This window comes from Neurospora hispaniola (assembly GCF_033458365.1).
Source record: "Neurospora hispaniola strain FGSC 10403 chromosome Unknown B0T23scaffold_7, whole genome shotgun sequence".
Lineage (NCBI taxonomy): Eukaryota > Fungi > Ascomycota > Sordariomycetes > Sordariales > Sordariaceae > Neurospora > Neurospora hispaniola.
In genome coordinates, this window is record NW_026944412.1 from 2,818,836 (window position 1) to 2,833,847 (window position 15,012).

The window sequence follows — 15,012 nt, forward strand, 5'->3', positions numbered from 1 at the left end:
AACCTCATAGTTTCGTTTCACGGCAACAACACTCACTCGCCTTTTTCCCCAATCATCTATGTGCCCTATTCAAGCGTTCACTCAATTCTCAGTCACAATCTCGGAACACACAGCACGATTTACCCAACGACCAACAATATGCTCACCTTGACCACTCGTCAATCCGTACATCACCTCCCCTCATCACTTCCCCGAGTCCTCCTCCTACCCATCATAGCCACCAAACGCTTCCTATCCTACACAGCCAAGACATCATCTCTGTCCTTGACAACTCCCATCACCACCCGCAAACTCCTTCTTTTCCCATCCCCAAACTTCAACAACCTCCAGAAAAGATCCCTCCACCTAGCACCTCCCTTCCTCCTCGACGACTACACGCCTCGCTACCTCCAGTTATCTGAAGTCGACGCGGCTAAGAAACGATCGCAAGCATATGCTCACCTGGCCAAGTGCAACTTGTGTCCGAGAAAATGTGGAGTGAACAGATTTGAGAAGACAGGGTGGTGCTTGATTGGGGAGAAGGCGAAGGTTAATGTTATTGCGCCGCATTTTGGGGAAGGTGAGTTTCTTGTTTTGTTGTTTGGTATTCTTCTTCTGTTATCAATGTATTTTGATCTGTGTTTTCCCATTACCATTTGTTTGGTTTTTGGATGTTTGGCTATCAGGGTCCGGAGGGTCTGGAGGGAGGACCTCGTGGCGGATGCGGATGCGGGAGCGGATGCGGATGCGGATAATGTTCAGTTCAGAAGCAAATTGTTCTGGGGTTCTTGGTCACTCAGTCAGTTCAGTCTGTTGGGATTGTTCATCAGTCTAGGTGTACACACTGTGATGCTGGCAAGGGGCAGGTTTGGGGGCATAGCGGGTAATTGGGTGTCATAACCGCGCAAGGGAGAGAAGAGGGCGGTTCGGGGTATCCGAAAGAGTCAAGAGGAGGGATTGATGAGTGTCATTGGATGGGAGCTTCCGTGAAGATGATGAAAGAAGGGGTTCCTTCTCCTTGCCACGTTCGATCTAGAAGAAAGAACACGGCAGAGTGGTGGCTTCAGGTGGCTTGCTTGCTTTCTCTCAGCATCATCATCATGTAAGGGACGGGAAAAATTGACTGAAGTCATTTGTGACCACAGAACCATGCATTCAGGGACATCATGGGAGTGGTTCGGTTTTCTTCAGGTGCGTACTTGTCATGATGCAACCGAGTAGGAACCAAGGAGAATAGCATTAGACTAACTACGATGTCGCGAAAGCATGTGTAACCTCCGCTGCGTCTTCTGCCAAAACCACGACATCTCTCACCAACGAAACGGCATGGATTTGACTCCCGAAGAGCTAGGTGACTGGTACATGAAGCTGCAAGAAGTCGGAAACGTGCACAACATCAACCTTATTACCCCTGAACAGTAAGTCCATGTCCTACCTACGTTCCCGCCTCCCCAGCATTGACCCCAGATTTTGGCCGATCTCGTACAAATTTACCTACTAAGTACCATCCATCTTTATCGTGCCTCTTCAGACGGCACGGCAAAATCACAAAGACAAAAAGTGGCTGACGTACATCTTTCTCTCTCTTTCCTTTCACGAACAATTAGCGTCGTCCCCCAAGTAGCCCTTTCCATCCTGCACGCACGGTCTCAAGGTTTACGCATCCCCATAATCTACAACACCTCCTCCTACGACTCTCTCGAGTCCTTAGCTTTGCTCGACGGACTGGTGGACATTTACCTGCCTGACTTCAAGGTCTGGGAACCGTCCACTTCCAAACGGCTGCTCAAAGCAGATGACTACGCCGCCACGGCGCGGGAGTCCATCAAAGCTATGTACGCGCAAGTGGGGGACCTGTGTTTTACTGGTGACGGTATTGCGAAGAGTGGGGTGCTGGTTAGACATCTGGTCATGCCTGGCCTCGAAGAGGAAGGGGCAAAGATTATGAGGTGGTTGGCTGAGGAGGTGAGTAGAGATGTGTTTGTGAATATCATGGAGCAGTATAGGCCGAGTGCGCATGTGGGGAAGGTTCAGACCCGAAGAAAGACACATGGAGGAGAGGAGGAAGCAGAAGGAGACAAGAAAGAAGAAAGACGGTATGCCGAGATCAATAGGGCTGTGAAGGGAGAGGAGGTGGAGAGTGTTCGGCAGGCGGCTGAGAGGGCTGGGTTATGGAGATTTTGTGATCCGCCTAGGCATGATGGGTTTAACATTTAGACCTGCGTCATATGTAAACTAGACTAGACTTACTAGATCTTCTTCTTGGTATTCTCCCTTTGAGGGTCATGGAAGGTTTAGTTTGCGCTTGTTATTCTCCGTTGTTTGCCTTCTAGAATTGTCTTAGTTGCACACGTGGATGTTGTTATCAACAACATTCTTCGGCTCTGAACTGGGCAGTTCCGAAGTCCGGACTTGAAGATCGCCTCTCCGGGACATTGAACTAGGGAATCAGGACCGAGCAAACATAAAGCCGCGACTCCTCAGGAGTCAAGCCTCACAGTGCCTCACTGGTCTGATTCTGCTTGATGGTCTTAGACGGGTGTTTGTCTGATAAGTCCCGAACCAAGGGACTCCAGTACGCAAGGCAATTGGCCTCTCGGATGTTTTGCCCGATTGGGGATCAGCCACCAGCGGTCTCATTCTTTGGACACGTCAAGCCACCGCACGAGGCATGAGTGTGTGTCTTCTTTGTTTCGAACTCTAATCTTGTTCCGAAAAGGGGGCTTGCTCCAGCTTATACCTAGCCGAGCGAGAGAGAAAAACACAGCCAAGGCCTACGCCACTCCCTCCTTCATCTTCTTTCAAGGGTAGTAGAACCACCAAGGGCCTGCCTGACCCCGCAAGCAAAAACGCCCCCCTTTTCAAGGGAGAACTAAGAAAACTAGGATGTCTGTGATGCGTTGAGTATTGTTCCAAGAACAACACCCAGGCCAGTCGCCTACCGTGATGGAGGGGCGGCTTTGTCAAGCAACCAGCGGGTCTGGAAGCCACGAGGTCGAAAAGCCGGGCTAGACCTTGGCGGCTTCCGGCCCCGAAGTGATGAGTGGGTGGGATGGCCATAATGAAATCATTATCGGAAAGATTCCAGTCGAAGACGAGGAGGAAAAGGTGAATGAGCGATGAGCGCCTATAGCAAGCCATGCGTTCTTGGCTTAGATATATGCCCACCTCAAGGAAGCCTGTCTCATGACCACCGAGGGGTATCTAGCTGGCTGTGAGGGCTTTGCGTTGCTGGAGTTGATATCCATAAACTTGGATCAACTCCTGGAACAAGTCGCACAAGATCTTCTCTCCCGTCACTCCCTCACTCCACCCGTCCCCCTTCTCCAAGTCTGTTGTCAGAGTCTCTGCCGGTCTTTCCTCCATAACCCCATTCCTTGTCACATATACAACATGTCGTCTTCAGTCAGCAGCAGCCATGGAGGGCAAGCTACCCTCATAGACGGAAGGCCACCAAGCCCAGCCATGTCGACGACCACCACTCTCTCACCACCCAGCCCAGTCATTGGAGGGGGAGGAGGAGGAAAACATGACCACCACCCAAGCATCATCTCACATGATGCAATGGCAGACGTCAAGTCCAAGATCGAGAAGCTCGCCAAAGAGCTTAAGCAGCAGCAGCAGCAGCAGCAGCAATGTCGTCAGCAGTCAAGCAACAACACTCGTCCAATTCTGCCCCATTTAAACACCGATAGCATCATCACCGCCACCACAGCCAAGAAAATAAACTTGACCAGACCTGTCCTATCCCCCTTCTCCCGAGCCAAAAGCCACCAGCTCCAGCAACACGGCCATCATCCATCCACTCCTGGCCCCGTCATCCCAGGCCTCGAACCCGCCTCCCGCTCTCTCTCCGATCTTCACAACGAGCGCTCCTACCTCTTACATAACTTGCAAACCCAAGGCGAGCGAGCCACGCGTTTGTATCAGCGGTATGCCCATCTCGAGGCTAAAAAGGAGGCTTTGGCCTCTACCTCCTCTCCCTCAGACGAAAACAACGCCACTGCTTCTTCAGTTGGCAGCAAAAAGAAAAAGATCAAAAAGGACCTCTCTCTCCTCCGCAGCCGGATCGCCGAGTCCACGCAGCAGGAACAGCTGATCATGTTAAGGCTGGGCGAGATCCATGTGGAGTTGGTGAATAGGGGAAGGTGGGTTATGACGCACCAGCAGCAGTATCAGCAGCAGCATCAGATGGTGTATTCGCCGATGTCCGCTGTGATGGAAGGTCAGCAGGGGTATTTCGGTCATCATCAGTGGCATCAGCAGCTGAACCATGGTGGTGGCGGAATCCCGGCCACACCATCCTCCGCCGACACCTATTCCGTCTCGCCTGTGGGAGGGGATGATTACCTTTACACCCCCTCGGTCTTGAGTCCGCTTTCTCCTTCCTTTGTGCCTGGTGGAAGTGTTAGTTTCTTTGAAGATATTTGGACCCGCCCATCCCAAAACTCACAAGATCACTTTACCTGTCCGGGAGAAACTCTGGCCCCTGTCCCAGGCCCCGAGCAAGAATATGAACACCATCACCCAACCGAGGGACAAGAAGAAGAAGAAGAAGAAGAAGAAGAAGAAGACGACCAAACACCCAAACCCAAAACTTCTTTCCAAGACCTCCCTCTAGACTCCCCAGAAGTCCCCCTCTCGGCAGTCACTCCCAAGTTCAGCACCACCACCAGCACCGTCAGTACCGTTAGCACACTGCCCTCCGAACACCTCGCCACCCCCATCACCCCTAGCAGAATCCCATGGGACGAATACCCGTCCGATTCCGAAGATGACGGGTCGTTTGAAAGTTTTGATGCGAGCAGTTTTACGCCTATTGGCGTGACGACTATTAATCCACTGACTTGTAACAATTCTTTGGTTAACGGCTCCGGCTCGGGCTCGGGTTCGGGGTCTGGTGTGATGATTTCTGAACTGGAGGAAAACCAAGACGAGGAACAAGAAAAAGAAGGTGAAGAAGAAGAAGAAGAAGAAGACGAAGAAGACGAGGGAAGTGACGAATCCGCTTCCGAACCAGGGGATTTGCTTTCTGAGCAACAAAGAAGGACTGCTTCGTTCTCACGGGGTGGTGATGGCTGGACTAAGGGTAACAACAACAACAATAACCACAGGAGGCTGAGTATGCCTAGCTTGAAGAACCTGTGGCCTGCCGCGCTTGCGGCTGTTGGTGTTCAAATGGGATTGGAGGAAGAGGAGGATGTGCCGGAGTTGAGGCTTGATACTGTTATCTAGGCTGTTCCTGGTTCTTTTTGGTTCTCGAGGTTCTCAAGTGGGCTCTTTCTTGCATTCCATGGTGGAAAGTTGGCGGCGGCGGAGTTTATGACACTGGCGAACATTTTGTTAGGATGTGAAAGAGGACAATTCAAGTTCCCTATGTAGGCGTTAACTGGGAAGGTCAAGGATATATGCTTGAGTGTTTTATCTTGGAACTTACTTACTGGTTGTATTGGGTATTGCGCCGAGGAGCTTTGAGATACAGTCAACATCTTCTGTCCGAACAAAAACATCAAAATAGCGGGAAACAGGGAACGAAACGAGCCGGAAGGGTGTTTATGATTAGGTATATTAGCTCTGTATAGTTGTGTAAGCTTGTAGACAAGTCCTTTTGCCACTTTGATATCGTATGGCCGTTTCTTGTCCGTCTTATCTGCCAATGTCGCTTTCCGCGTCCCTGATCCGTAAATATCCTGTATGATGTTGATGATGATGATGATCGTATATGCGCCGTACATCTTGCTTGCTTGCTGACTTCTCTGGAAAGCCAACCCCAGCCAGAATTGCCGTTCCGGTTTCCTTCATTTTCCTTCCTCAGATTTTATTCCCTATTCAAACATGCCGTTCGGTCCATCGTCGAACCCTAACTCCTGCGCAGATGGTTGTCTCCTGTGCGCAGCACGTCCACTGCTAGGCGGAGGCGGCAAGAAAGGCATTCCTAACCCGCTGCCACCTCCAGTCGACGATGGGGGAGGGGGGAGCGAAAAGGCCGACAAGGGCGGCTGTGAATCACTGTCCAAGTCGGTTGACAAGGGGCGATCGTGCCTCGCTCTCCTCCCGAACTTGGTCCCGCTCAAGTTCACCGTGATGGTTTCGCCCTCCTTCAAGCTATAATCCTTCTTCTCCTCGGCCTCCTGTTTCTTGCTTGACTTGATCAGGGGCGCCACGCCCTCGATCAGGCCCAGCGACTTTTGGGCCTCCTGCAGGGCCACGCCAAAGTCGAAAGACTCGCTGCGCTCCTCGAAGCCGACGCCGAGCATGGCCTTCTTGCCGGTGTTGGGATCCTGCACGCGCAGGGCAAAGAAGCGGCTGCTGTCGATGGTGGCCTCGACGACGGCCTGGGTGGTGTAGGGGGCGGCGGCGATCAGGTCGTTTGTGGCAGGGTCCTCGAGCACAATGTCCACCTTGACCGTGTCCTTCTCTCCAATCTGCTCGGGCGTCTGCGGCGGGATCGAGGTCTCGATGATGCGCACGCGGCCGGTGAAGATGTGCGCCTTGGGGTCGGCGGTCCAGTCGGCGGCCATGTGGCCCTTGGTCGAGCGCATAGGGGGGATCTGGTAGATGTGGACCGAGGAGGAGGTGATGTGGAGGATGCGCTGGATGGCATCGGCCGGGAGGGGGGCCTGCGTGGCCGGGTCTATGAGGGTCGTCATGATGTGTGTTGGTTGTATGGTGGTGGTGGTGGTCACGGTCGTAATGGTGTTTCTGTCCTTGTGATTTGCCTGCTACCTAGTACCTATGTCGGCATTAACTTATAGTCGACGCTCAACAGGAAGCCAAGGGGGGAAGAAGAAGAAGAAGAAACTGAAGCCAACATCGCCAACCAACGGGTCCATACACCTAGTTTCAAATGCCCGATGAAGAAAGAGACAATGACGGTAAAGGGTCCTCCGCTACTGTAGAACCCCTAAGTTAGCTTCACATTCCCCTTGCTGCCCCTGTTCCATGGAAGCGGACGGCGGGGCGGAAGCCACAAGTAACAGTGGTAGCAGATGCCAGGGGCAGCCTGGAGTAGAAAGGATCCACGCAGCCCCAGGGGGGACCCTCAGTGTTTCGACCCTGTAAAGAGCCCCCGAAAGGTCCGTGACGGACTGCGGCGGCGGTGACAAGCCGCAACATGGAAACTGCCTGGGCAGGGCAGCAACAACCCCGCTAGGCAAGTAGTACCAGCTGCCGATAGCGGGGCACACAGCATGACATCCATGAAATGGAAACAAAGAATGGCCGGAGAGCTTCGTTGACGTGCAGTACCTAGGTACGCATTGAGGGCGGTGAGTGGCGGCAAAATGCTTAAAGAGCCGCCCGCACTTGGGAATAATTTGGCATGAAAGGTTCAGTTACATGCATCTTGAGTCACACTTTTAGATCAGACGCACCCTTCTTCAGAAAACGCTGCATTCTATCGACTCTGCATACCACAAACCAGATCATTGTCGCAATAAACCTGTATGATTTGACAAAGCCAGAACCTGCCTGCCCGCTCCAAGTCTCCCAAAGTGACAAACACCCCGAACCCTCCCCACTTGGATCGACCGCAACAGTGCTTCCTCCCGGGAGGACTTGTATGTTTTGGCGAAAACCACTTCCCACCTTCACAATATCAACACACACACTTTGTCGTCTTCTCCAACAACCCCCATAAAAACATGGCCACCGACGACCTATCCAACAAGCCGCTCGCGGTACGGACGACATCGTCCACCTCCACCGATGGCGCCTCGTTCGAGTGAGTTTGCTTTGCGTAATTACCACACGCGTCATAACCAAACTGCGCATTGATTGCCTCTGACCAAGACAAACAAACAGCATCGTCAAAACCTACCGCGACCTCCTCACCTCCGACCCCGACATGACTATGCCCGTAGCAGCCATCGAATCGCTCATCGAGCTCTTGCGCGTCACCCCTTCCTCAACAGCCATGGAAACCGTCGAAGTCGTCAAGACCCAAAAGGCCCTCCTCCTCGACTCGGCCCCGAACCCTCTCCCTCTGCTAGCCGGCGCCGACCTCTTCGAGCAGTACCTTCTCCGGTCGCTTAGAGGGCAGACCGCCGAGTCCTTCGACGAGACGAAGCGCCACCTGCTCAACAACCGCCAGCTCTTTGCCGCCCGCGCCAAGGCCGCCCGCGACAACATTGCCGTCATCGGTTCCCGCTACGTGTCGCACCGCAAGATCGTCCTGGCCGCGGGCGGTTCGAGGGTGGTGACCAAGATCCTGGTGCACGCCGCCACGACCCGGACCAACACGCACTTCAAGGTCATTTACGTCATGGACGGCAGTCCGCACTGCGACGCCAGCGTCTCGGCCCTGCGCGACGCCGGCCTGGAGGTGGAGACCATCTCGACCTCCAAGGTGGCCTACGTCCTCAAGGACCAAAAGGACATCAACATCGTCCTCGTCGGCAGCGAGGTCGTCATGCAAAACGGCGGCATCATCTCGCGCATGGGCACTTCGCAGCTCGCCCTGCTCACGCGCTTCGCGGGCGGCTCGCAGAAGCGCTTCTTGGTTGCTGCGGAAAGTCACAAGATTGTGCGCAAGACGCCCCTCTGGCACCCACAGGTGTTAAGGGTCGGCGTCAAGCAGAAGGATATCAGCAAGTTTGACAACGTGGGCGTTGACCCTGTAGGCCAGGAGGCGAGGGATTGGGTGGCGGATCGCGATGAGGTGGATTATACCGATCCGGAGCTGATTGACGGCATTGTGACGGAGCAGGGAGTGAAGCAGCCGAGTCAGATTTGGGAGTTGGTGGATTATGAGAAGTGAGGGGGGTCTTGCTGCCCGGTACTGAAGGTGAAAGGCGCAGAAGCGTGGGTAACAAAAGGGCGGTTTTATGAATGGATGGATGGATGGATGGAACTGCTTGATCATTTTCAAGTTATTAGTGTGGTTACTGTGGTAAATATCTTTGCAGCATTATTAGGCGTTTTTAACGGGAAATGGGATAGGTACCTGATATCCTTTGGAGGTTGGTTGATGAAAGAGTCTCTTTTCTCACTTGCTTGGCTAAGACGGGGATGACTGATCGAGTGGAGTGACATGTGAAACCACTTCATTCAGATATATGTAGTTGACAGAATTTCATAACCAAGAAAAAGATACCCATCTGAGTACTAACCAAGACTGCGCTACTCACGTCGTCTTCTGTTTCCAGCCAGCCATTGTCCACCACCCATTACACATACAAACTCAACGACTCACAAATCTCTAACAACTCTCGCCCCCACCCAAGCATATGGATAATTCCTCTGGTACCAATTCACAAAACTCTTCCTCCCCGCAATCCTCGGATGCGTAGCCCAGCTCCCTCCCAGCACAATGTTGTGCTTCTCATCGAAAAAATCCGCCGTATAGCCGGGGTACAGCTCCATCGGCTTGAACCCCTCCCACTTGCGGAGGACCGATGAAGTCCATTCCCACACACCGCCGAGCTCGCCTTGCCCGAGAAGGGTGTTGCCTTTGGAGGTGACGGGCATAGGGTGCCAGTTGTGAAAACCGACGTTGGCACCGTCTAGGTCAGAGAAGAGGTCTTCGGTGGTGATGAGAGTGGTGTTGTTGCCGGAGGGGGAGGAAGACTCGGAGGGGGTCTCGGAAGAGGGAGAGGACGGGGGAGTGATTTCCACGCCGTTGTTGGTTAGGTGGCTGTTTATCAAGGGGGAAGATATTGTTAGTGCGGGCTGGACACGGGAGAGTAAGTCGGAAAGGGACATACGCATTAACAGCCGGAACCGTCCTTCCCAATTGTCTCTCAGCTTCCTTCTTCTTCCTAAGAGCATCGGCGTAAGCGTAAATGCTCCGGGTCTCTTCGAAAGTGGGGATACGGCCGCCCATGTAAGCTGCACAACCGGCAAGTTCGTCGTAAGAGGCAAACACGGGCCAGTCGAGAGCGTGCTTGAGAGGCACGAGACCGTAGACTGTGCGGACTGCTGTCCTCTCGAGAAAAGATAAAGGGAGCTGCTGCTTGGAGGTTCTGTTGCTGTGGTGACCGCTCACGCTGTTTGTTGTTCCATTGGCAATCTTCTCGTTGTCCAGGCGGGCCCAAGAAGCAGGGAGCTTGTCGATGTTCTTTTCAAGCAGATATTGTGCGTACTGGTTGCTGTTAGTATCGTGCAATAGTAGTTGCTAGGCAAACGTACCTCTTCGTTGGTGATCGGCCTTCCTTGAGCCTGAAAGGCGGCAACTTGAACGCGCCTTACAGGCTTCTCGTTGTCCCTATTTGCAAGTTAATCCACCATTGCTTTGACGGAAAAGGGTTCACTTACCAGCCATAATGCTTGTTAATATCAGTTCCATCCTCAGGATCATCCAAACCGATGGTGATCTCCTGTGCCGGAATCTTAAACCACTGATTGGGAACCCTCCCGGACTCCGCCTTCTTAGCGATCTTCTCAAAGTCGGGCCGTGGAATATGGGTTGGGGGCAGCGTCTTGTCGCTCTGTAGCATCATGTACAACAGCGTCTCGATATGCATGAGCTCGTGCTCAAACCCAACCCAAATGGCCCGACCTACATTCCGCGGGATATTCGCGATGCCGTGCGCATAGAGGCCGCGTAACCGGGACCGCACCGTCTCCTGATAGGTCAGGATTTCTTCCACCGGCGGCCATTCGTCAGGAATCTCCGAGTGCGCATGACACAGCTCCGGGTTGTCGACATCAGGATCAATGCCTCGCTCGAAGATTTTGCCAAAGTGAGCGGGCTCTGACGGAGCCTGCTTGGTGGTCTTTGTGAGCTGGATGTCGAGGAAGGTCGGGATGTGACCGAGGTAAAAGATGCAGGCGTTTCGGAGCTTGATGGGCTTCTCCAGAAGCTCTTCCTGGGGAAGCATCTGACGTGTGACGACATCCCATGTCGCCCAAAGGGCCTCCCAGTCGTCCAGAGCTGGGAGTGCGCTGCGAGCGTACACCGAAGGGATGAGACTGAAAGACATCCTTGACTTGGCAAGCAGATGGAGTCCTGCAGTACGACGGAGGGATGTCAGCATGTATCGATGGTTTTGATGGCGCAAATATTCGAGCCTCCCCAGCCCGTGCGCGCTACCCGAACACTGTAGCCCAACACCAGCCTACATATCGGTAAACCTGTGCCAGTGTAGGAGTTGTGCCCATCAGGAGACACCGCAACATCCTATCATCATACGACTGGTCCGTAGGGTGTGGGGGAGGTGTGGTAACACCAGCCGGACGGCTCAAACGGGTAGTCTCAGAAAGAGCTGGAAACCTCAAGCAAGGAAAAGTTGTGAAAGCAACTTACCATATTCGTTGCCGTACGTCCATTCCGAGACTTGTTCCAATCCCGCCGTGCTCCAGAGCCTCTCTGACTCCTCTTTCGAGTACTTTAGGCTCTGTTCGATCTGGATCCTGTCGTGTGACCTAATCAACTCCCCCATAACCATGGTGTCGCGAGTGGGGGCGTAAAAGGCCTGGTGTCTGCCGCCCTCTTCGTCATACACATATTCGCCAATGACTCTCCAATCGCCCTCGATGAACGCCGTTTCTCCGAGAATTTCATTGGCGTTTCGAAGACCATTCAAGATGAACCTGGAATCGTCAGTGTTAGTAATGGGCTGGAAAGCGGGAGCCGCCATGAGCGACAGAAAAAGGGGTATGACATACTCGTGAGTAATACCAACCTTGTCTGTTTGGTTATTGTCAGCTTGAAGGTGGTCTTATACCATGTCACATGAGTAAGCACAAACCGTTGTAAGCGTGGCTAGTATATGGTTAGCAATGTTTTTGATGACGTCCCAAGGTGTTTGTCGAATACGTACTATACCCTCGCGGGGTCATTGCAAGCGTCAACTCCAATGAGCATCTTGTCATTGGGTCCAAGGACGTCCGTAAAGCCCTTGAGAAAGATCGCGGCGTCACTGCGGTTGAAGTTGCCTAGAGACAAGATTATGTCAGGATTTTCTTTGACCATTTCAATACGTATTCAAGCTTACCAATGCTTGACCCGAGGTGCAAGATGCATTTCTGTTTATTGATGTTCTCTGGGGCCTTGAGCCAGTCACGTCCATCGTCATATGTGCCCAGAAGACCGTGGCACTTGACGTGCTTGTAGGATGGTACCTGAGCGAGAGTGCGCTCCAGCTCCTCCCGAGACAGGTCAAGGGCATAATAGTCAATTGCCTTGCCGGCGTTGTCTAGGGCTTCCAATAGAAGGTTTACTTTGCGCAGATTTCTGGGGATCTGGTTAGCTCTTCGGAACCCAGGACCCCATTGTCGAATTGTCAGATGTTTACCCGCTTCCGAGCTCAATGATCATGGCACCCGACGGGATGAAGCTAGCCATTTCGGTCGCATGTTTGGTGAGGATTTTGATCTCGTCATTGGTAAGATAGTACTCTTCAAGATATGTGATCTGATATGTGTCAGTATAGAACCAGCATGTCAGTCCCACAACTTGGATGAACTTACGCGCTCGAACAGCTGCAAGCCTCTCTCGTTGTAGAGAAGCAAGGTGGGTAGCTGTCTAGGGCCATCTTTAGGTCGGAACATGGAGGTTATCTCGGTCTTGAGGTTGATCTCTACAGCAACGCGGCGGATGTCGATGATATCGGCGTTTGATGTCTGCTGCTGAAGCTTGGATAGCACATGTTGTCCAGTTGCTTTGAGCTGTCCGAGGGCACTGCTTGGGGTCATGGATTCGGCACTCGGCATGTTGAATTGTTTATCACCGATGCAAGCTTGGGGGTTGAAAATGGGACAAGAAGTTATTTTGCAGGATGAAGAGTTGTTGAGGAAAGGGTGACAATGAGAGAAGTATGTAGTCGAGGTCAGAGAGGAGCTATGTCTAGCTAAGTGGAGGTAGAACAAAGGGAGCTACAGGCTAAACCAATATAGTGAATAGCTTTGAGTTCAGGAACAAGAGGGAAAGATGCGAGGTCAGAGCACCCAGTTCCCGGCACGCAAATATAAATAAATATATTTCCTAGCCTTACTCAGCCTGGCAGTTGGATGTGATGGAGCCATGTGGACGTATGTGGGCATGCATAAGCACAGCAATGGACTCCAAGCCAGCTACCTCTTTCGTCCACTGTCATGTTGATGGAGTCTGGGTTCCGTGGGAGGAAGTGGACTCATGACCCAGCTTGGAGACAGCAGACAAGCGAGAAATGACTGGGGATCCAGGATCAGGGAACATAGAATGCCAACACGACGGAGGCTGCCGGCCCATTACATGTCCAACTGTGTAATAAGAAGAGAAGAGAAGGCAAGGAGGAAGAGGATTGGACGTCGAGGTGATCCGGTTACATAACCCCCTGTGCCCCTACACTCGTAGAGCCCCAAAGCCAAGGAAAGGAAGATCTAACTAGGACGTTAAACATGGTCGAATTGATTGGACGTGATCAGTCCGGGGTACAGCATGCTCCCGTCAGGAACACTTCCTGTGGCTTCCAAGTTGTTACATGGCGCCGCCGTGCTTTGACTATGCAGACGGATGTGGCGATGATGATGATGATGGTGATGATGATGCTGAAGTTTGAATAAGGTCGGACTGGAGATTGGAAGAATCAGGCCTGGATAAAGGACGATGTGCCTGAGTGAAACGAAAAACCGCCCATTCTGTGGAATAGGTGTTTCTGCACTTTGAAGGGAGCCGAAAGACAGGAGTCAATGGAAAGGTCAGAGAGCAGTGTCCAACATGTTTCTGTGCTGTCAGACAACGCCAGAGGTTCGGGGTTCTGGCAACCGAGGTATCTGGACAAATGGCGGGGGTTTTGGAGAGGCAACAGGACCAAAAGGGAAGGAAGACAAAAGCAGTGAGACCTTTCGAAATTGTTTTGTCATGACCCTCGCTAGGTTCTCATGCGTGGGCGCACGTTGTTGGAGGAGAGCATGGAGATGGCAAAGAGTGGGAGTCGATGACAGTTTGCCGTTGGCTGATGCAAGGAACAAATCACCTGGCACGAGGCGCCCAAAGGGATTCCTGGCAGACAGCAAAGGGGCGGGTCCCACGCCCTAGGATAGGTTGCCCACCGATGGGAGGCACTAACCAGCAAGGTGTTGGCGTCCCTTTGCGTGCGTGGCTGCGTGTTGGTTAGTAACAATGATGCCTCAACTCTTCTGGGCAACCTTCTCTCCACGATCAAAGAAGTAAGTACAGCTTGAATAATATTCGTGGAATTGCTGGTGCCCGCTTATAGTGTTGAGGAGGTGATTCCCGAAGATACTCATAAGAAGAAGGGACATTGTATGAAAACGAAGCATGGGATCTCCGATCACGGCAATTAATGCCACCCATCGTATGTAGTGTGGAACGAATCCGTGGAAATATAACTCATCCACTGGGTACATGGAAGGCCACCGGAATCGACAGGAGAAAGAGAAGAAAATGTTGATCATGTCCGGGAACGAAGGATCCCCAATTGAAGTCTCAGCTACCCCTCATAAGTTAGAGGTAGCTCCGTCACCGAATCCACCCGCCGTAGCTTCCGTTCTTAGCTGCTGGAGCCCTATGACATAAACGAGCGAAACAAGAAGTTCACTTCGACAAGGTACCTATCGATGAGATAAGAAACGAGACATTCCCTTCCATTGTGTGACCATCAATATCGCAACTCTCCAAAAACCAAACGCTTTGCAACTTTCTCACGTTCAACTTGACAGATCTCTTCGGACAAAAACATTATGAGATGATCTTGAAGCCAGCAGAGCCGCCGCAGCCTCCAACCTTGTGTTACACAAACTTCCGTCAGTTGTCCGACTCGGGTGGAGATCGACGTCATCGTTTCACGGCTGCGTCTGGCATACGCATAAATGGGTCTCTCAAACTTCCATTCAACCAGCAACCTTCTTCCGGCTCTGGTTCCTGACCGAGAGAACAACACGGGTAGCATCCGGCCAAGCCGCGCTAGTCGCCTCAGTCGAATCTAGCGATCCAAGATGCCATCAAGCTGCCATCGACGACAAAGGCATAACTTTTCGGACTTGGCTGTCCTTCTCTTTCTTCGAGTTACCCTACCTAGTCTTGCGCGCGATTCAGGCGGGTGACAGGAAGGACCCCCACGGCAAGATACAATACCGGCCTCAAGTGCT

At 52.5% G+C, this 15,012-nt stretch overlaps 5 protein-coding genes across 5 annotated transcripts; 3 read left to right on the forward strand and 2 right to left on the reverse strand.

The window, feature by feature from the left end:
• Position 1: 1 nt before the first annotated feature.
• B0T23DRAFT_387332 (uncharacterized protein) lies at positions 2 to 2,284 on the forward strand. The gene is made up of 4 exons (XM_062837679.1): positions 2 to 559; positions 1,125 to 1,170; positions 1,245 to 1,397; positions 1,587 to 2,284. The coding sequence occupies exons 1-4, from the start codon at positions 139 to 141 to the stop codon at positions 2,194 to 2,196; spliced, it is 1,230 nt and encodes a 409-aa protein (XP_062690249.1). The 5' UTR covers positions 2 to 138; the 3' UTR covers positions 2,197 to 2,284.
• Positions 2,285 to 3,372: 1,088 nt separating this feature from the next.
• On the forward strand, positions 3,373 to 5,214 carry B0T23DRAFT_398769 (uncharacterized protein; the record flags this gene model as incomplete). The annotated part of the gene is made up of 1 exon (XM_062838382.1): positions 3,373 to 5,214. The coding sequence occupies one exon, from the start codon at positions 3,373 to 3,375 to the stop codon at positions 5,212 to 5,214; it is 1,842 nt and encodes a 613-aa protein (XP_062690250.1).
• A 302-nt stretch (positions 5,215 to 5,516) lies between these two features.
• B0T23DRAFT_222580 (uncharacterized protein) lies at positions 5,517 to 6,761 on the reverse strand. Its single transcript, XM_062833754.1, has one exon. The coding sequence runs from the start codon at positions 6,627 to 6,629 to the stop codon at positions 5,805 to 5,807; it is 825 nt and encodes a 274-aa protein (XP_062690251.1). The 5' UTR covers positions 6,630 to 6,761; the 3' UTR covers positions 5,517 to 5,804.
• A 569-nt stretch (positions 6,762 to 7,330) lies between these two features.
• On the forward strand, positions 7,331 to 8,829 carry B0T23DRAFT_344597 (translation initiation factor eIF-2B alpha subunit). The gene is made up of 2 exons (XM_062835944.1): positions 7,331 to 7,702; positions 7,783 to 8,829. Exons 1-2 carry the CDS (start codon positions 7,623 to 7,625, stop codon positions 8,735 to 8,737), a joined length of 1,035 nt encoding a protein of 344 aa, XP_062690252.1. The 5' UTR covers positions 7,331 to 7,622; the 3' UTR covers positions 8,738 to 8,829.
• A 339-nt stretch (positions 8,830 to 9,168) lies between these two features.
• Positions 9,169 to 12,633, reverse strand: B0T23DRAFT_322332 (C-type lectin protein; the record flags this gene model as incomplete). The annotated part of the gene is made up of 11 exons (XM_062835289.1): positions 9,169 to 9,613; positions 9,684 to 10,060; positions 10,108 to 10,183; positions 10,234 to 10,927; positions 11,225 to 11,511; positions 11,587 to 11,608; positions 11,670 to 11,683; positions 11,742 to 11,856; positions 11,916 to 12,154; positions 12,216 to 12,334; positions 12,391 to 12,633. The coding sequence occupies 11 exons, from the start codon at positions 12,631 to 12,633 to the stop codon at positions 9,169 to 9,171; spliced, it is 2,631 nt and encodes an 876-aa protein (XP_062690253.1).
• Between the last annotated feature and the right edge of the window lie 2,379 nt (positions 12,634 to 15,012).